The sequence below is a fragment of the Rattus rattus genome, chromosome 8 (genome assembly GCF_011064425.1).
Source record: "Rattus rattus isolate New Zealand chromosome 8, Rrattus_CSIRO_v1, whole genome shotgun sequence".
In the NCBI taxonomy this organism is placed as follows: Eukaryota; Metazoa; Chordata; class Mammalia; order Rodentia; family Muridae; genus Rattus; species Rattus rattus.
In genome coordinates this window covers 77559837-77581291 of record NC_046161.1, presented here as the reverse complement: position 1 = coordinate 77581291, position 21455 = coordinate 77559837, and the positions used below count along the sequence as shown (strand labels likewise).

At 42.9% G+C, this 21455-nt stretch overlaps 1 protein-coding gene across 2 annotated transcripts in view; it reads left to right on the top strand.

Annotated features, from left to right (window-relative positions):
* The first annotated feature begins 2423 nt into the window (after nt 1–2423).
* Nucleotides 2424–21455, top strand: part of Lca5 (lebercilin LCA5) — a 34663-nt gene continuing 15631 nt past the window's right edge. Inside the window, exons 1-2 of one of the 2 annotated variants that reach the window (XM_032909982.1) lie at nt 2424–2988; nt 5764–6293. In XM_032909982.1, coding sequence (XP_032765873.1) covers nt 2784–2988; nt 5764–6293 — 735 coding nt within the window. In that variant the 5' untranslated portion in view covers nt 2424–2783. The remainder of the gene's footprint in view (nt 2989–5763; nt 6294–21455) is intronic. The other variant, XM_032909983.1, reaches the window with a different exon arrangement.

The window sequence follows — 21455 nt, the reverse complement described above, 5'->3', positions numbered from 1 at the left end:
ATGCCTAGTTTGTTTCTTCTTCCTAGTATTTCTTATTGGACATAGATATAAAATATTTTCTCTTTCTTTGGAAAAATTAAAAGATAAAAATTAGCATGCCTTCTTATTGATGCTTCTGATTCAGATTTTGGGCTTAAGAATGTTAGAGCTTATATACAGGTAGATTTTTAATTTTTCATTATATTGAAAATTCCAATGTCCAAGTATTGAAACAACTGCCCACTTGCTTTGTCCCAGCTATGCAAGTATTAGTCTGTTACATATTTAAAAAATTTTTACTGTGTACTTACTAGTGTGTGTCTCTGTGTGTATTTACTGGTGTGTGTGTGTGTGTGTGTGTGTGTGTGTGCATGTATGTGTGTATTTACTGGTGTGTGTGTGTGTGTGTGTGTGTTTACTGGTGTGTGTGTGTGTGTGTGTGTGTGTGTGTGTGTTGTGTGTTTACTGGTGTGTGTGTGTGTGTGTGTGTGTGTGTGTGTGTTTGTTTGCGTGCATACATGCACACAGAGGACAACCTCTGATGTCATTCTTGCCTTCTACCCTGCACATTTGTTTTAAAGTAATATGAACTGGTCACCTTATGTTTTTGCTACCAATTTTGTATTAGTTACCTCATTTGTTTAATTTCTTAAGGTTTATAGAAATTGCTTTAACCCCCCCCCAAAAATTATGGTTTCTGAAGTCTGTAAACAGTTATGTACAAAGGAGGTTGGTGTCTACTCCTGACCTTGAATTCTGCTCTCTCTCCTCCCTAATAGCTATTTTTTTCTCTGGTAAGGAAACCCCCAGCAATGTGGCTTTTAAACTCAAACTCATTAAAACTAAATAAGCATTTGATCTTCAGTCATACCAGCGATGTTTTCAGCGCCGTTCCACAGGTTGTCAGCGACCTCATAGAACACGGACTGCGGAACTTCACTGATGTGCCTGAGTTCTACTGCATAGCCATACCCTCGAGAACTCATTTCTTTAAACACCCGATTTATCCTTTTACTTTTTAAAAATAAAAGGTTATTTATTTTTCCTGTCACGTCACAAAATACCCGAACCCGAGCATGTACAAAGAAGAAAGGTTTATTTAGTTCACAGTTTTGAGATTGGAAACCCAAGATTGGGCAGCTGCAGTTCTGTGGTCTCCTGGGAGGACCTCATGGCAAATGATGGAAGCCCTCCGTGGTGGAGATTTCATGGTGAGACAAGGAGTCAGAGTGATTCGGGGGTCAGACCTGCTCCATGGCCCCGACCTGGATGTAAGGCTCCTCTGTCAGAGGAGCTCTTGACCACCGAGCTGGACCCCTATCCCTCTATTTTGCTTTGAGAATGAGCCTCGCTCAGTTGCCCAGGCTGCTCTGGAACACGTGATTTTCCTGCCTTGCCCTCTCTTGTACCTGGAATTACAGTCATGTGGCATTGTGCTTGGTCTAGGCATCTTGTAGTTGGAATTATTGGTCTAGACTTGGCTTTGTATAAACAACATGCCATCTTCAAGAACTCGCTGTGGGAGACCAGGGTTAATTCCTTCCACGGGTAATACTCTCATGACCTAATTACTTTGTATAAATCTGGTCTCTTGAAGACATTGTCAATCTGAGCATAGCCCTTCCAGGGACAAAGCTTCCAAAAATGCATCCTGCACACTTCCTGTGCTCTGTGTCTCTTCCGTCGGCGTTCCCTTCTGCACCCCAATGGCTTCACACTGGCTGCTCATGCTAGGCCAGGAGTGTGCCTCTGAGACATGACCCAGGCTGCCCTTTCCTTAGTGGATCTTGGAGATTTTCCCAGACTGTGGAGTGAATAGAGAGTCATCCTCATTATTTCAATTAGTTAGAGGGTCAGCTCCTTCCTGGTGGCACTCATGGAGCTGTGAGTAGTGTGCTCGCTGCCTTGTGGGTATGTCTTCTCATGTATTAGGGGTGCTCTACTATTAATATAGCTTCATCAATAAGGTTCTGTCTTCCAAATAGAGGAATCAGTCTCATTATAAAAGTAACCTGATTCTGTTTTTCTCATTTAGTTTTTTTTTTGGGGGGGGGGGGAGTGGCTTTTTGAGGCAGGGTTTTTCCGTGTAGCCCTGGCTGTCCTGGCACTCACGCTGTAGACCAGGCTGGCCTTGAACTCAGAGATCAACCTCCTCCTGCCTTCCAAGTGTGGAAATTAAAGGCATGTGCCACCACTGCCTGCCCACATTTAATTTTTGGCATAATATGTGCTAAGGAGCACTTTGTTCACCAAATATGTTTTGGCCTTTATACTTTTGTTTTGCATTTGATAGTCATTGTTAGGTATTTTTCTTGTTTGCAGGGTTTTTGTTACTTCCCCACATAGAAAAAATACTGGCAATTTGATCATATTGTCTTGTAAATTTTCAAGATCATGTTGTAATCCTCAGGATTGAAAGGGTCATCAAAATTAGTTGACATTTATTCAGAAGGAATGTTATCATCTAGGCCATGACAAACATACCTTATTTCAGATATGTAAGTTAATATATAAAAATATAAGTGATAGCATCTTTCTTATCATTGTATGCTGTAAATTATTTTATTAAGCTCTATTTTGATTAGAGAACTTGTTTCATGACCCTTGATGAGTCTGCTTTCTCTTTCCTCACTGTAGCAAATGAAGTGTTTCTTGTGTTTACTGGTGTGGACTACAGACATATTGTGAAGAAATCAAACTGCACATAAATAATTATTACCAGGACACCAAGGCTGCAAAAACATTCTTCAGTACTTCCACGAATCTGTAAAACGATGTGACTAGAGAGGTCATTTTTCCAAACAATGGGGGAAAGGGACCAAAGTTCAGATACTGATCAAGAAAGAAAAGGAGGCAAACATCCTTACTTGTCCCATTACTCGTCTGACTTCGGGTCCTCACCACAGTCTTCTGGCCCCTCGTCACCTGTCAACACACTGCCATGTGCCAGTAATAGGGAGAAGAATCCCAAAAGACACTTGTCAGACAACCAAGTGCACCACCACCAAAGTAAGTGTCTAGAGACGGTCCCAGACACCTGGATGCTCAGGTGCGGCTCGGCAAGACCGGTGTGAATGAACAGAACTCTCCCTTCAGTGTGCTCGCTGTGTGCGTGGAGTAGGCTGATTTGCATTTTGAATAGGCTTCATTTTCATAAATTATATGTTGCTTGTATTTAAATATTACCAAACATTACCATTTTTATATTCAAGTTCATATAGAAGAAAGCACCATAAGACAGCTCGTTTTCTCTTCTTCTTGAGGATCTATCTTGTAAGGTGCTTACAGTAAAGGCAGAACCTAAAGGCAGTTGTACATTTCCATATCTTTGTTTTTAATTAACCAAAAGCAGTGACATTAATTGTTTGTGAGGTATTTTCTTCCGCAGACCTGTGACCTTAGGTGGGTAGCACAATGCTCATTATAAATGTGAAACTTGAACCTAGGGATGAGTTTGGACTCTGTCATTGTCCAATGTGTTTGCATTCACGGACTTAAAGGGGAATACAGTATTATTAAACATAACTTTTGTTATTAAAGTGATACTATTCTGGAGCATGCTTAGCTGTGTACTGTTAGATACATTTCTTCATTTTAATAAATCTCGGAGTCCAGACAATCCCTTTGTACTGAGCAACAAAATGCCCAGAGTCTGTTAGAACACCATGGAGCAAGAGTCTAGGCAAGGGGGCCCTGTGACCCACGGATACATGCAGCACCCTTATGGTAAGTCCTCTGCAGATTACTGAGACTTCCTGAGTGGGAGTGGGAAATACTAATAATCAAAAAATAGCATGAAAATCACAAGGAGTGTGTATCCCCCGAGAGCCACCTGTTGGTGAGCCGTAGTGCAGCTCTTCAGGATGTCCATCTACTGACATGTGAGTTCTTTTCTTTGGCTGCCATTCCCTTTTGCCTCACCTCACTTCTAAGCATCATCTTTGCATTTAACCCTCTTCTTAATCTGGTTCTTATAATTTAATTAATTGAGTACACGGTCTCAGGCTTCTATATACTGACAAAACTCTTGTCCAGTTGAACCTGGTAGTTCTAAGGATAATTTATGCATCTAGGGTATTGGCAAGAAGTACTTTAATTTCTCTTTTCCTTCCCTGGAAGCTCCCCAGTTAAGGGGTCAGAACTTTGTAAGCCTTACCTTATTTGAGAAGAGTGCCGAGAAAAAGCAGTGAAAAGCAATCCCAGCAGCAGTGAGAAAATTCAGTTATTATCTACTCTCTGGTTTGCACACTTTCTCCTGTGCTGTCTTTAAACCCTGAGGTCATTTATCTGCTTAGACCAAGCAACAGGACTAAATTGAATTAATTTCTTGTCTTAGTTTTTGTTCTATTTCTGTGAAGAGACACCATGGCCATGACAATTTTTATAAAAGAAAACATTTAATTGGGAAGCTGCTTAGGATTTTAGAGAATCCATGATCATTATGGCATGGACTATGGTAGCAGGCAGGCAGGGATTGAGAAAGGGAGACTGTGCCTGGCATGGGCTTTTGAAACCTCCTCCAACCAAAGGCCATACCTCCCAGTCTTTCTCAAACAGTCCCACTGATTAGGGATCACAGATTCAAACATGAGCCTGGGGGGACCATTCTCATTCAAACCACCACACTCTCACTCCCGGTACCAACTTCTGTCATTGTTACTGTGCAGAGACCATGACCAAGGCGACTCCATAAAAGAAAGCAGTTAACTATGGTGACTTGCTTACAGTGTCAGAGGGTTAGTCTGTTATCATGGCAGGGAGTGTGGTGGAACCTGGGCAGCCATGGCTCTGGTAAAGTTAACCGAGAGTATTAAGTTTTGATCAACAGGCAACAGAGAGTGACACTGGGCCTGGGGCAGGTGGGCTTTTGACTTAGAGGTTGGTTTTGTCCATTTATTTTGGTTTTGCATTTTGTATTTTAACCTTTTGATAGACTTTTAGATATCTCTTTTAATGAGTAGGCCTTATATATCCTGAGACTTATGTTGAATAAATTTTTCATGAAAATACTTTAAAAGCTTGGAGAAATATATATATAATATCTATTCTTTTAAGAATTTTATGTGCTTTTAAAATTACTTTTGTTTTATTTGTGTGTGTGTGTGGGGTGTGTGTGTGTGTGTGTGTGTGTGTGTGTGTATGTATTTGGAAGTTGGAGGACAAAGGACAACCTTGGTATCATTTCTTAGTAGCTGCTTGCCTTGTTTTTTGAGACAGTAATTCTTCATGGGTTTTAACTTGCCCAAGTGGCTAGACCGGCTTGCCAGTGAGCCTCAGGGATTTGTCTTCACCTTCATACCTCCATGCCTGGATTTTTACCATAGCTGGCTTTTTTACATGGGTTGTCGAGGGCAAACTTGGGTCCTTCTGTGACAAATACATTGCCACAGAGCCATCTCTCACCCCCAAACTCTCTTTAAATAGAAACCAAGACACACACACACACACACACACACACACACACACACACACACACAAAAAAAAAAAAAAAAACTCCAAAAACTTAAATAGTATCAAGACCTTAAAAAATTCCCTGGTATTTAAATTTTACATTAGCACTAGCTGGCCTGGAACTCACAGAAATCCACCTGCCTCTGCCTCCTGACTGCTGAGATTAAAGGTGTGTGCCACCACATTTAACCTATAAAATCATATTTTAAGAACAAAACAAACATGTATGTATGTATGTATGTATGTATGTATGTATGTGGATCACTTGTTCTGGATGGGTAAATAGTAGCACAGGTAAGGCCTTCACTCACATTATTACTGTTTCTCTTTTAGCCGTTAGGAAAGTGAGTCCTAAGGCTATACCCAACAAAAAGGGGGTCCGAGTGGGATTTCGGTCCCAAAGCCTCAACAGAGAGCCACTTCGGAAAGATCCAGATATCGTAACAAAGAGGGTTCTTTCTGCAAGACTTCTGAAAATCACCGAGCTGCAGAATGAAGTGTCTGAACTACAGGTCAAGTTAGCCCAGCTGCTCAAAGAAAACAAGGCTTTGAAAAGTCTGCAGTATCGTCAGGAGAAAGCACTGAGTAAGTTCGAAGATGCAGAGAATGAAATCTCACAACTCATACACCGCCATAACGGTGAGATTACTGCGCTCAAAGAACGCTTAAGAAAATCTCAGGAGAAAGAGCGGATGGCAGAGAAAAGAGTGAAAGACACAGAAGGGGAACTATTTAGGACGAAATTTTCCCTACAGAAACTAAAAAAGATCTCTGAGGCCAGACACCTACCGGAGCGAGACGATTTGGCCAAGAAACTAGTTTCAGCAGAGTTAAAATTAGACAACACCGAGAGAAAGATTAAGGTAAAATTGTACGCCTTTCCATTGTGTTCTGTGGCCGGTTCTCACTGGGCGTGGGGCGCCATCTGAGCAGTCCGTTGGAGCTCAGCCTTTGCTTAGACCTGACTGTAGTCTTTAATGCTGATTTTCTAGGATAGAGATTAAGGACAGAGCTGACTGGTGGTGCAGGCCTTTAGTCCTGACACTCAGGAATCAGAGGCCAGGGCATCTCTGTGAGTTTGAGACCAGACTGGACTACATTCTAGGCCAGCCTGTGGTGCATAGTGATACCCTGGCCGAAACACAAAAGAAATTCAGGGCAACTGAGAATGTGTGTTTAGGGGCTCAGAGAGAGCTTAGAGTGTCCAATGCCTGCTCCTCAAACAGAAGAACCCGAGTTCTACCCCCAGCACTTACAGAAACTTAGCTGGGTATGGTAGGTGGTAAGCACTTCAGTGCCGGGGAGAGGAGGTGCAGACAGGTAAATCTTTGGGGCTTACTGAGCAGCGAGCCTGGTCGACTTGTTGAGCTCCAGGTACTAGTTAGTGAACGACAGTACACAGGACCGAGGAAGGAAGCCCAAGGTTGATCTCTGGCCTCCACACCCATGGATGCATACCTTTGCTTACATGGAAGATTATACATTTAAAAGCTAGATGTCAAAGACTGCATATTACTAATAACCCATATGGGGATGGGTAAGTTGGAATCTTAGTTATTTCTGGAAATATTCTCTTTGGCTTTTTGATTGTCTTAAAGAACAGTGATGTATAGTAAATACTCCGAACAACAACAACAACAAAAAACCCTCTTTTCATGAAGCTAGACATTCATGAGGAAGGAGAAAGATCATAAGGGTCATGGACCACTGTGACCAAAAGCTAAAACAAAAAGGGGACTGTCTAGAGGAAAGAAGAGTCCATGTGGGCTAAGGGACATGGTGGGGCTGAGGGGTCGGTGGAGGAGGGAAGCAATGAGAAGGAAGGATGGTGGCACACAGGCATGAGATGGGTTAGTGAGTGTGAGAGGCCCTTTGTATAAGAGACCCTCCTGACAACAGTCTGTGCAAAGAGAGGGGGGCGTGGATAGGCCTAGAGCGCTGGCATGTGCGTGTAACGGGCATGTGGGAAGCTGAGGAAGGCCTGAGTTCAAGGCCGGCCTTGACCACGTAGTAAGACTGTCTCTTAAAAAAGGGTACTGTTCATTGTTGTTAGTTTGTTTTGGGTTTTTACTTCCTACTTTCGAGATCATTATAGATGGAATGCATTAATAGGAAAACTACATACAGAGTCTCTGTTCCAGTTATCTGGTGTCTCCTGTATTTTATAACCATCCGACAATATTGGAGTCTGGGATTTGGTTCTAATACAGTGAGATGAACCAGGAGACTCCGCTTTGTACTCATGGGTAATGTGATGCACAATAATTTCATACCTGGCCTTTTGGTTTTTGTTATTTTGGTGGCCATGGCTCCAGTCAAGATACGGATCAGCAATAACTTTTACCCTTCTCCTCCCCAACCTAAGATGCCCAGTAACAGGTATCTCTATAGTTCTGTCATTTCAAGATTGCTCTGTAACTAGAGCTGTTTATTACAGAGGCTTGACGCTGGTGTATGTCACTTACACTGTAATGCCAGTTGTTAAGTAAGCCAGTGGCTTTAGATTTCTGAGTTGTGCCTGACAGTGTAGTGACTGAATGTCGTGGAATAGCCAACTGAAGGATATCCCCTAGTTTTCATACTAGCCAGTAAGAATGCTAAGACCAGTCATGTACAGACTGTCTGTATGAACACGGCTTTCATTTCTCTGGGATGTGTACCGGAAGTACGTGTGCTGGATTGTAGGGTAAGTGTGCTTGTCTGTACAGAAACGACCAGCACCTTCCCAGGACAGCAGTGCCGGGGCTGTCCGTCAGCAGTGCCTTCTGCTCTGCTTCTTCTCATCCGTATCTGGTTGGCATTAACCCCATCCTCACAAGCCCGCAGTGCCTTACTGTGCGTTTCCTAAGAGGTTGGAGTTGAACATCAGTTCATGATTTTTATTCAGTATTTTTTTTTTTTTAAATTTTGTTCTTGGTGGGTTTATTTTTTCTCATTTACCAAATCAATTATTTGTGTGTAGTTTTTTATGTTGATTTTTTGAGAGTTCTTTAATTTTCTTGATACAAACCTTTTAAAAAATGTATGGTTTGCAAATCTTTCTGTAACTTTACTTACCATCTTTGCAGATGGAAAGATATTTCAAGAAGGAAAGATTTTCATTTCATTGTGGTACACTTTAAAAGATTTTCTTTTGAAAAGATTTTTCTTGTTGTCAAGTCTAAGAACAATTCACCTCTGTTTTCCTTTGTAGCATTAAAGGTGTTCTTCTGTTTTGTGACTAAAAGTAGTTTTTCTAATTTTCATTAAGGAATAAGTGACAAAAATATATGTTTAAAACATACAGCTCGGGGTTGGGGATTTGGCTCAGTGGTAGAGTGCTTGCCTAGGAAGCGCAAGGTCCTGGGTTCAGTCCCCAGCCCCCCCCCAAAAAAAAAAAAGAAGAAAAAAAAACATACAGCTCAGTATTTTATAAGCACTGTGTTTATGTTTTACATGTAAGATAGTGGTTTATTTTGAGTTTATTTTTTGTGCAAGGGGTTGTGGTTAGGCCCAAGAATCAGGTCTCTGTTGTTCTCATGTCTTTCTCCTTCACCTGGGCATCTTTTACAGACACCAGTTAGACATATTTTTAAGGGCTTCTTTCTAGTTCTCTAATCTGTGCTGCTGACCTAAATACCAGTCTTCTGTACCACACACCCTTGGACCTTAACACAGAGAGTGACTTCTCATAGGCTTCTGAAATGTTTTAAATCTACGTTAGATCTTCTGACTGTCTTAAAAGATTTAGTGTGTGTGTGTGTGTGTGTGTGTGTGTGTGTGTGTGTGTGTGTGTGTGTTTGCATCAGATCCCTGGTAGTTGTGTTACAGGCAGTTTTGAGCTACCAGATTTGAATGCTAGGAACCCCACTTGGTTCTTCTGGGGGAGCAGCAAGCACTCCTAACTGCTGAGCCATGTCTCAGCCTCTCCGTGTGTGTTGTAAAGTGAGCTTCTCTGCAAACATCCTTGAGCTCTGATAGGAATTGCTGTATGCATAGATGACTTTGCAGTGACCGCCACCGGAGCTGCTGCATTTTCCACCTCCAAGTGCAAGGTGTCTCTCTGATTTGACTCATTTTTGATTTCTAAATAGCAATATTTTCTTGGATCATTTCTAAAGTTATTTTTTAATTCAAAGCTTATTTCATTGTAAAATTAGATTTTCAGTTGAATGTTTTATGCATACAAAGTAGCAATGTGGTTTTAGAAATGACCCAAGTTTTAGATAGTAAACTTACAAGCTCTGAGTCTGAGATCTGACCTGAACTGCTTCTATATAACTAAAGTTGTGCTGGGATCAGTGTTTAACATGCAGTCAGGGACCTTCCTGTGCCCAGTTGGCAAATGTCACGTCTGCTGCCACACCTTCCTCCTTTCTCTCTTGAGTGGTTCTTCCCACTCATCCCTCCAGAGAGAGTTCTTCTCTACCTCTTCGCTTACTCTTTTATCCTCACAACAACTTTGGACTCATTGTATGTAATTATTTCTTTCAGAAGTTCGTTAATCAACCCAGAACTTGAAGTCATTGTTACTAAGTTTATAATTTGGCCAGGAAATGTGGCCTCGTTTAGCTTCTTCACGTCTCTCCACTCTAAATTAATTCCCCCGTCTAGGTCAGTTGGTGATGGTTAAGAGAGGCGGTGGGGTGCTTCTTTGTGAGGTTCATGTTTCCCACACTACACCTCAAGGGCACCTGGCTGGGCCTGACGGTTGCCGCACTGTTCCTGCACTGCTGCAGTGGTCATGCGTTTTCCCCTGAGGCTGACTGGATGTGTGGTGACAAGGACTGTTTGTTCCTTTTTGATGTTTTTTAAATATCTTGTCTGTGTATGGATCACAAAAATTTTATATCCTTCAGCTTGTATTGCTTTACTAGCTTATATTTTACTTTTATATGCATTTTATTGTGTATATTTAACATACAGAACATGATGTTATTACAAGAGACAGACATATACTAAAAATGGTTATAATAATAAAACAAAGTATTTGTCATCTCAAGTGGTTGTACATGTTTCCTCTCTGTGACACGAATAGTTACCATGTGCTCATATAATTAAAATCTCGAGCACATTATAGCAATTAACATCATTTTCATATTGCATATCACATTTTTGGCATTTTTGAGTTTTTATATTCATTTTATTTTTGGAGGCTTTCATGCATGAGTACCGTAATCTTTTATGCTTAATACTCTCTTCCTCCAACTTACCCTGTGTGCTCCCTTTCACTCCGTCTCAGCTGCATAGACTCTTTAATTATTGTTCTATTGTATATGAAACAGTCTGAGGAGTCCATTCAGGTCTGTTCATCTGTACATGTGATTAGGGATGACTTGGGATTAGATAACCTGTCGGGGCTCATCCCTGGGGCAGACTGAGTCTTCCTCTCTCAGATGCATTAATGGCCTGTAGTCTTTATCAGTAGATGGGGCCTTAGGAAATTTCCCCCATCCATGTAGATATGTCAATCAATGATACTGCTTTTTGGGTCTTATTTAGGAGACCATATTGTTCAATATTTTATGGGTGCAGCTTCCCTGTCATAGAAATCAGAATCTTGCAGCAGATGGCACGGTCCCCTGACTCTTACAATCTTTCCCTCTTCTTCCACAATGTTCTCTGAGTCTTCAGTACAGGGGTTTTATTGTGGCTGTGTCTGTTGACAAGGCTTGGCACCTGCGTTCTCTCTGCGTTTTGATCAGGTGTGGGTCTCTGCCTCCATCTGCTACAAATGAAGCTTCTTTGACGAAGAGTTAGAGCTACACCTCACCGTGGGTCTCAGGATGGGTGTTCAGTTAGAAATTATCCTGGTTTAGGAACACGATAATAGCAGGTTCTCCTCTAGGGTCTATGAGCTTATAGCACAGGAGGCTGGCTAGGTTCAGTCCAAGTAGGGGACAATTGGTTAACCCAAGATGTGTCACTGTTAGACCCTGGGTTTGTTTGCCATGCTGGTCATTATTGTGGGTTGTAGGCTTTACAGATGGGTAGGAATTTTAATTGCAACATGCATAACACTGGGAGAAACTATGAGAGCTAGTGTCTCAGGAAGGAAGCTTCTAGGTCACTTCCAGCTTGATTTCCCCTTGTCCTGTGACTGATGTATGTGGTGGCTTCAGCAATAGGGCCTTACCTTCTTCAAATTCTGGAAGGCAACCAGGGGCAACATCATACCTATATTGTTGGAGGACTCCCTTGGACTCCTCTGATAAATGGCTGGAAGGGAGATTTTTCCATCTCTTACACTGGGCTTGTTGTTGTTGTTGTTGTTGTTGTGTGTGTGTGTGTGTGTGTGTAATATGTATGTTTTAAGTTAATATAGTAATGTGTGTTTCTCTATGAGTCTTTTTTACCCCAATCATTGTTTCCTTAATTCTTCCTCCCGCTCTTCAGTATTGCCCTCCTTCTCTTCTCTGGAATGTTCCCATCACTAGTTTTTCCTTCCCTCCTCCATAGCACCCGGGTCTCACTGCCCTCCTCTTTAGGACTTCTCCACATTCTGGTCTGCAGTTCCACAGTGACTCCAGGTTATAGACTCACAACTAAAGATTCAGAACCAGGATCCATAAATTATCGAGAACAAGGCTGGCTGTAGTGTTAAATATTTTAAATTCTGCCCTGGGGCTTCTACCCCACCTTTGGTTATTGAGTTCCCAGATAAAAAATACACACAGCCTTTATATTTTTAATAAGCCTTAAGCAGCACAATAGCTGGGCAGCTGCCTACCCTCCATGCTGTTAGAATCTATTTCCCTATGGATAGCCCCGAATTATTACTGTGTTTCACCTGGGATGCGCTTAGCTCCAATTGGGCAGCCCTCAGGGCCACACTCTCTCTTACCTCGTGACTATTTCTCCTTTTTCCCCTCCTGCATGTTCCTCTTCTCCTCCCTTCACGCCTGAGAAACTGCAACCCCACGTATGTCTGTCCTTCCCAGCTATTGGCTGTTGGCATCTTTATTTACTAATCACAATCAATTGGTCACAGGGTCGCCTAGCTAGTCTCTGGGGCAACCAGTCTTGGGAGCCCAAATTAGCATTAGAATACAAGCAGCATCAAGCCCACTGGAAAGGGGGCGGGGTTGGTGGGGGGGAGGCATTTACCTTTCCGGGTCCAGGTTACCTCACACAGTGTAACAATATATTCTAGTTTCATCCACTTAATTGTAAATTTCGGGATTTTTCTTTACAGCTGAATATTATTCCATAGTGTAGATGTACCACACTTTCTAGGTTGTTTCTCTTCCTAGCTGTTGAGAACAGAGCAGCGGCTGAGAAGTTACCTGTGGAATAAGAGGCCAGGCCTTTTGTGCATGTGCTGACAAGCGGTACAGCTGGGCCACGCGCTGGACCTCGATTTAGCTTTGTGAGGGTTTCGCACACCGATTTCCACGTGATTGGACCAGTTTGCAAAATCACCAGCGATGAATAAGGGTTCCATTCCCCTCATTCTTCAGTCTCGGTTGTAATTTGTTTGCTTGATCTTAGCTGTTCTGACTGGGGTGAGGAGAAATGTTTGAATTCACATTTTTTTCTAATGGGTAGGGATAATTACAGGATTCTTCTTTTTCCTTTGAGACCTCTCTGTTCAGATCCCTCGTCTATTTTTAAGTTGGGGCTTTTGTTTTCTTGACTGTTTTGTTTCTTTAAATATTCTCAATAGTGCTTCTCTATCAGATAAATAGATACCAATTCTCTCCCGCTCTGTGGGCTTCCTTTTCAGTAGCTGGATTGTTGCCTTTACAGAAACGTTTTAGTTCTATGAGGTCACATTTGTCAGTGGTTGGCCTTGTCCTCAGCAAGTGGAGCCCCATAAAGAAAGCCCGTGCTTAGACCCCTGCTGGAGGAGACCATCTCGTTTTCTTCTGCTGGTTTCCCCACTTCAGATGTCACACCTTTCCTCCACTTGGAGTGAAGTTGTGCAGGGTGACGGTGACATGGGTCTAGTTCCGGTCTTCTATGTGTGGACGCCAGCACCGTTGGCTGGAGGAGCTATCTCTTCTCCAGTGGGTATTTTTAGCATCAAATAAGAAATGGCTGTAGTTACATGCACTCAAATTTGGGTCTTCCGTTTTGTCCAGTTGACCTCCATGTCTGTTTTGGTGCCTTAACCACGCCATTTTTATTACTATAGCTCTGTAGCGTACTTTACCATGCCATTTTTATTACTATAGCTCTGTAGCGTAGCTTGAACCTCTGGCATCGTTACTTTTCTCAGGACCGCTTTGACTTCCAGGTCTTTGGTGGTTCTGCACGAACTGTAGGCTATTATTTTCATTTGGGTGGGGATTTTAGTTTTCTTTGATTTCAATGTAGATTTTTTTAAATGTTAGGATTCCATTCTTGGCTGGAACTTGGAAGGGACAGCTTGAGGTTTATACAGACATCAGGCCGTGGTGTTTACTCCTTTCACCACGTGCACTTACTCTGAGGAGTAGAAGGAGGTGTTTTTACAGCACTGAGTTTAGCTAGCTGATGTCAACAGCCTTTCCCATGAACATCACCTATTTGGCTGCACATTTGTTATTTGATGGGAGTAACAGGATGCCTGGGAGCTCAGTGGTTTAGGAGTAAGATCGATAGTTTAGAAATGGATATGTGTTTACAGAGATAAATAGTGAAACATTTTAGCCTGGGCAGTGGTGGCTCTCGCCTTCAATCCAAGCCCTGGGGAGGCAGAGGCAGGCAGATCTCTGGGTCTCATCCGGTCTACAGAGTGAGTTTCAGGATAGCCATGGCTACCCAGAGAAACCTTGTCTTGAAAAACCTTTAGTGAAGGATTTCAATGGAGTTAGCTCCCCTGACAGTTGACTTCCTCCTTTGGGAATCAGCTCACCTATAGTAATGCTTGATCCAAGCCCAGGACACACTAGGGTGAACCCCTTAATGGAGTTAATCATGCTAAACACTGTACAAAGAGCTGGCACCTAAATCAGAACACATGTTTAGCCCTTATTGAAAATTACTTTTTACCTTTATTTGGGGTTTTATATGCTTTTATTTTGGGTTTTACTTCAACAAATTTATACATGAATTTGTCTTCTTAATGCCATTTAAATTAAACATGAAATACATGATACAGTAAAAAAAATTGAATACCATTGGGATACCATGCTTTGAGATGTATATATATCTCATCATGACCAAGAAGCAAGCTGGGAGGAAAGGGTTTATTCAGCTCACACTTCCACATTGCTGTTCATCACCAAAGAAGTCAGGACAGGAACTCACACAGGGAAGGAACCTGGAGGCAGGAGCTGATGCAGAGGCCATGGAGGGATGCTGCTTAACTGCTTACTGGCTTGCTCTCCCTAGGTTGCTCAGCTTGCTTTCTCACAGAACCCAGGACTACCAACCCAAGGATGGCACCACCTGCAATGGGCCCTTTTACCTTGATCACTAATTGAGAAAATGCCTTACAGCTGAATCTCATGGAGGCATTTCCTCAAAGGAGGCTCCTTTCTCTGTGATAACTCCAGCTTCTGTCAGGTTGACACACAAAACCAGCCAGTACACATGGAAACTTTCAAAAAAAATTTTTAACAGCTTTTTCAAATGCATAGCACATTGTTGTGTATAGTTAACCTTCAGAGTAACAACACTGTTGTCTGTGATCACCCTTCTGCATCACAGCTATGTTGGCTGTGGTCTTCCCTCTGCACCGGGGTGGCTGAGGTCCTCCCTCTGCACCGAGGTGGCTGTGGTCATCCCCCTGCACCGTGGTGGCTGAGGTCCTCCCTCTGCACCGTGGTGGCTGTGGTCCTCCCTCTGCACCGTGGTGGCTGTGGTCCTCCCTCTGCACCGGGTGGCTGAGGTCCTCCCTCTGCACCGTGGTGGCTGTGGTCCTCCCTCTGCACCGTGGTGGCTGTGGTCCTCCCTCTGCACCGAGGTGGCTGTGGTCCTCCCTCTGCACCGTGGTGGCTGTGGTCCTCCCTCTGCACCGAGGTGGCTGTGGTCATCCCTCTGCACCGAGGTGGCTGTGGTCATCCCTCTGCACCGAGGTGGCTGTGGTCATCCCTCTGCACCGAGGTGGCTGTGGTCCTCCCTCTGCACCGAGGTGGCTGTGGTCCTCCCTCTGCACCGAGGTGGCTGTGGTCCTCCCTCTGCACCGTGGTGGCTGTGGTCCTCCCTCTGCACCGTGGTGGCTGTGGTCCTCCCTCTGCACCGTGGTGGCTGTGGTCCTCCCTCTGCACCGAGGTGGCTGTGGTCCTCCCTCTGCACCGAGGTGGCTGTGGTCCTCCCTCTGCACCGAGGTGGCTGTGGTCCTCCCTCTGCACCGAGGTGGCTGTGGTCCTCCCTCTGCACCGAGGTGGCTGTGGTCCTCCCTCTGCACCGAGGTGGCTGTGGTCCTCCCTCTGCACCGAGGTGGCTGTGGTCCTCCCTCTGCACCGAGGTGGCTGTGGTCCTCCCTCTGCACCGAGGTGGCTGTGGTCACCCCTCTGCACTGTGGTGGCTGTGGTCATCCCCCTGCGTCACAGTTCTTTGTTGTTTTCTTTAGTCACTATACTGTATAGCAGTAGGTCTTAGCACTTTATTGAATAGTCATCTTAAAATAGCATCCTATTTTATGTTCCTTAATATAATAATACAAATTTTAATTCTTAAACCTGATTTGAAAGCACAAAAACATGCTTTAGTTTTAGGAAGCAGCAGTCTCAAACCTTTAAAGGTTACCGGCAATGCTTCTCCAACCAAGCTTCTGTCTGTGGGTTCTTCTACTGATGTTAGCCACATTAGGAACCACAACTTAACAGTTAAAGTGTTTCTTAACTTATTTAAGTGATGATAAAAGTGCTTCCGTTACATTATCAAATGTTTTCAGTGTAAGTGCTAGCCGAGTGGTTAAGAGAATGTCCTCTCGAGCAGAGGACCCCGTTTCAGTTCCCAGCACCCACATGACAGCTCACAGCCACCAGTTGGAGTGTCCTGTTCTGGCCTCCAGGGGCACCAGGTACATAGGAAACCTACACGCCTATCTACAGGCAAGCACTTAGACCCAGAAAATAAAAATTAACCTTTGTGTTAGTGTTTTGTTTTCTGAGGCAGGGTTTCTCTGTGTAGCCCTGACTGTCCTGGATCTCATTCTTCTGTAGATCATACTGGCCTCAAACTCAGAGATCTGCCTTCCTCTGTCTCTACCTCCCAATTGCTGGGATTAAAGATGTGCGCCAGCACCACCTGGCTAAATAAATCCTTTTTAATAAACATTTTTTAATAATAATTTTTCTGAACTTGAAATAATTCAGGGTGGAATTGGTTTGTATTACATATTTGTAAGTTTCTTTAATGCCTGACTCAGGAGAGGACAGCTGGGTCCTCACTCTGCTTCTCATTCACTGTTACAATATGTTATTATGATTGATAAGTATGCAGACAATTCTGCCTCACACAGATGTTGGCAGTAATTAGAAAACAGAGGCATATTTAAAAAGCACTTTAAACAAGTGGATGTTCTTTAATATTGTTCTAAAACTTATGTTGGTATTCTCCAGACTTTGGGTGCCTTCCAGAACGAGGCTGTAGGAGCAGATTAATCGTAGCAGTCACCAACAGTCTGTCCTGAAACAAAGTCAGGGATTATGACCATTATAGGAATCTAGAGTCATCAAACAGAAAGTTAAACTGTCATCACATGTACATAAGTTTTTGATAAGAATTGCAGTGAACTGTGAGGGGTGCATTTAGTATGAAAGTTCAGCTCTAATTTTAACATCGGATTAACACAGAGTGAGCTATGGTGTTAAGAAAGCATGATGAGACTATTGATGTCGTCTCTGTAGGCAGCTGGTGAAATTTAGGAAGCAGTTTGCTATTGTAGAGCTCAGTATTTATCACTGGGAAAGAAAGCCTGGGTAGTCTGTTCATCTGGTAGATTTTCCTATAAGATACCGTTACTCAGTTTCCCTTTACTTCAGGGGTTCCCTAGAGTAGACTGGTGCCTCTTGTTAAAACAGTACTGCTTCTCAGTAAATGGTCTTTAGAAGCAAGGACTAATTGAGCATAGCTTCCCTTCTCTCTGGCCAGGTAGGTCCATTTCTCTCCCTGCCGCCTCCCTCTAGCGGCCAGAATCTGCTCTTAGAGCTTTTCTCCCCAAATCCAGAAGCTCTGCCATTGCCTTGCCTCTTCCTGTGCTATTTTTAACAGGAGAAGTGAATTAAGGCAATAACGGACATCAAGTCAACAGGTTACCTCTGGTTTTGCCCTCTTGTCTGTGACTCTTGTCTTAACCCCCAGGCTTCAGCTGGTGCACCTGAGGAATCAAATGATGGGGTTGGTGCTGTTAAGCTCTGGGATCTGATGGGTCTAAGTCCTACTTCATTTTTTATTATCATATCCATCAATCATCTATCTGTCTATCTATCTATCTATCTATCTATCTATCTATCTATCTATCTATCTATCTACCATCTATCTTTCTATCATCTCTATCATCTATCTGTCTGTCATCTATTTTTTGTGTTTGTGTGCACGTGCAAGCATGTGTGTATGCGTGTGTGCGTATGTATCTCTGTCTCTATGTAGTGGCTTGCATACCATGGCATGCTAGTGGAAGTCAGAGGAAGTCAAAGTTCTCTCCTTTTTCCATATAGACCCTAGAAATTGAATCTGGGTCATGAGGCTTGGTTACGAGTACCTGCGTCTTCTAAGCCTTCTCACTGGCCCTGAAGTCATTATGTATGAGCCTTCCATGTGCCTCAAATGCTTTTAGTTGGGAAACCTTTCAATTCCTCTGATTAAAATTGTTTTTTTTAAATGATTTACTTTTAATTTTGGGTATATGTGAGTGGAGATATTATGTAGACATGTAAATGCAGGTGCCTGCAGAATCCAGAGGAGGGTATGGGAGCCCACAGAGCTTGAGTCACAGGTAGCCGAGAACCATTCCCAGTGAGTGTTGGGAATTGAACTCTAGGCCTTGGAGAAAACAATAGCCATCCCTTCATATAACTATATCCCTTCATGTAATATCCCTTTATATAACTATTATTAAATATTATAGAGATGAAAACACGAAGTGCTTGAAAAAGAAACCTCAGGTTGTTGCTATTTTTTACTCTAAAACAATTCTAAAAAATGACCAGAGGGGTTGAGAATTTAGTTCAGTGGTAGGCGCTTGCCCTAGGCGCAAGGCCTAGGTTCGGTCCCCAACTCCAAAAAAAAAAAAAAAAGAAAAAAAAGAAAAAAAAAAATCTGAGAAAAAAAAAAAAATGACCAGGACATACCTTGTACACACACACACACACACACACACACACACACACACACACACATATATATGTATATATATATAACTAAATATTATTATACCTATATATTTAGTGACTTCAACAGTTATGTTTGGAGGATCCATGGTAACTTCTGATTTTATAGGGCAATTATTTTAGTTTTGTGCTAATATTTACATGAGAATTTTTGAGCTGAAGAAGTAACATAGGCTTTAACTTCTTTAACAAGAGGGGCGGGCTTTAACACTGAAGAGGTTTGCAGTGAAGTGCGATTTCCTCAGTCTGTGGAATACTTAAGCATCGAATCAGTCCCCTCGAGGAAGCAGTCTTTCCTTGCAAGCCGCTAGCGGTGTACACTGTCATACCCTCCTGTCAGACGGGAGTGCACCCTAACAACTGCTTGATTCATTACTTCACTGCGCATGCGTTTTGCATGCTGGGACGGCCAGGCCAGGTCCACAGGCTTATGCAGCCGCCCCGTACAGACAGGTGTTCCCTGTCTCATCATGTTTCATTGAAGACTGTTAGAAGACTTTACAAGCAGAGCCGTGGCTGTAGCCAAGGTTGGTGCAGACAAAGCTGCTGTGACCATGGAGACGTCTCTAGGTGTTACTCTGCATGCCATGTTAGGCCTTGTCCCTGCTAACTTTCAATTGACCGTGTCTCTAAAGGTCAGGAACCAGCCTAGTTTGGTTTTGTGCTCACACTACTGGATGTTGAATATGCTCCCTGGAAGGGAATGAATGTCTCAGGAGAGAATGAGTGACCGGATGCAGTCAGGAGGCTGCTGTGACAGGTGCAGAAATGTGGAGGGCGGCTAGTGTGATAATGTGTGAGATCCAAATGCAGTTTCCCCTTGGCTCAAAATTTGGCTCTGAACAGGGTCATAAAACTTGATTAAGGTTAACTATTAACTTTTCATTTATAAAAAGATTAACTCTGAGAGTATGTATTGTGGGACCTCTGGCTTGAATAGTTCAGGTTCTAGAAAGAATGTATTTTTAGTTTTTTAGACTGTATTACTGCTTAAAGTACCAACAGTGGGGGTTATTTAGGTATGGCAATACCCATGAGGTAGGAGGTATTGTTAACTCTGACTTATTGCTCAGAGTACCTATAATAACATGTACAAAATGTTACCAAGCTGCCATGTAGAAAGCAAACAGGACAGCTAGGAAGCTAAAACGAGCAGCAGAAGCAGTACCAGCACAGCAGCAAGCCTGTCTTACACACCATGCTGAACCACACAGAGCCGGTCTTTGAGTTGGCTGAGCAGGTAAAGGTGACTGCGGCCAATTTTGATGACCCGAGTTCAATCCCAGGGACTCATATGGTGGAAAGGGAGAACTTAACCACCAGAGATTGTCCTCTGATGCACACATGTGCTCTGTGGCACAGGTGCATGTGTACACACACACACACACACACACACACACACACACACACACTTTTGTGTACAAATGTAATAAAATTTTTAAAAAGAAATGAAATATGAAGGCATAGATCAGACTAAGAGAAAATATCACTTCATTGTTCAAAGGACTGCGGCACGGAAGAGGAGAAACATTTTGGGGTGGGGGGAGTTCTTGGTGCAATACTAGTCAAATGAACATTACATAGAGACTGATTTCCGCTCATCCATTTGTAAGGAAGACCTTCCCAATCATTGAGATTGCCTTGCCATCTGCCTGGGTCCTCCTATGCGAGAGGGAGCCTGTAGGGTGGGCTGGTGAGGTGAGTGTCAGGCCTCTTGCTTCACAAGGCTGAACTCTTCAGAACTGAGCGCTAGCACATTGAATAGCGGTTAAGATAACAGGAAGAGACCCATTGAAACAAACGATGGTCTAATGACTCTCCTGGTGATATTCAGTGGTGCTTGAGGACAGTCCTCTTTGCTAGAGAAGACCGAGTAAGCAGAAGGCAGGCAGCAGCTTTGAGTTTGCTGCAGAGCTGTTGGGCCATGAGCCTGTCTCTTCCCACCTAGAGATCACAACTTGTAAGCATCCTTCTGGATCTTTCTCTGTGAGTGAGAATCATGCAGAACAGGGAGGTGGTACTAGGTTTTGTTTTAGTAATGAACTGTATCATAGCAGGTGTTTGGATCCCTGCCTTTGCTTTATCCTCAGGAATGATTAGTGCGTTCCTGTTCCATTAGTGTGATACATTTAGATTTACTTAGATACATTAGGGATAATGTTACTTGATGTAGTTTACATATTGCTTAGTTCTTTATGCTAATACCGGAGAATTTTATGTCAACGTTCACATAGAGTTTTATTTTATTCTACGCAGTCCTTGTGCAGTTTATAAGACTCAAGGCTATACAAGTCTCTTGTGGAATGATATGTAAGGGATCCTCTTTTCACTCTTTACTACGTTTCCCCTCCTAAGTCTCTGGATTGAACACTTCTCTCAAAGTTTGCATTTGTTTTTTGTTTCTGCTGATTATGCCTCTCATCTAAGACCTAGAGACTGATGGTGTGTATTCCATTTTCAGTCCTTCAGAGTACTTTATATTTGTTCATTTCTTCATAGGTTTTATATTTCCACCATTAAGTTAACATCTATTATTGGTAGTACATATCATTGCACATGTTAATGGGATTCACTTGGTATTTCCATATATGCATATGACATGGATCACGATAGCTTCTGTCTCCTGCATCCATCCCTAGTGGTCACTATTCTGTTTTTAGAACGATGGATTTCTGTTTCCGCATGTGTGAAAGTGTGTGATACATGTCTTCCTGTGTCTGGCTTATTTTGCTTAGCAGGATGACTTCCATTGAATTTTCTGAAAATGACAGAACTTTTTTC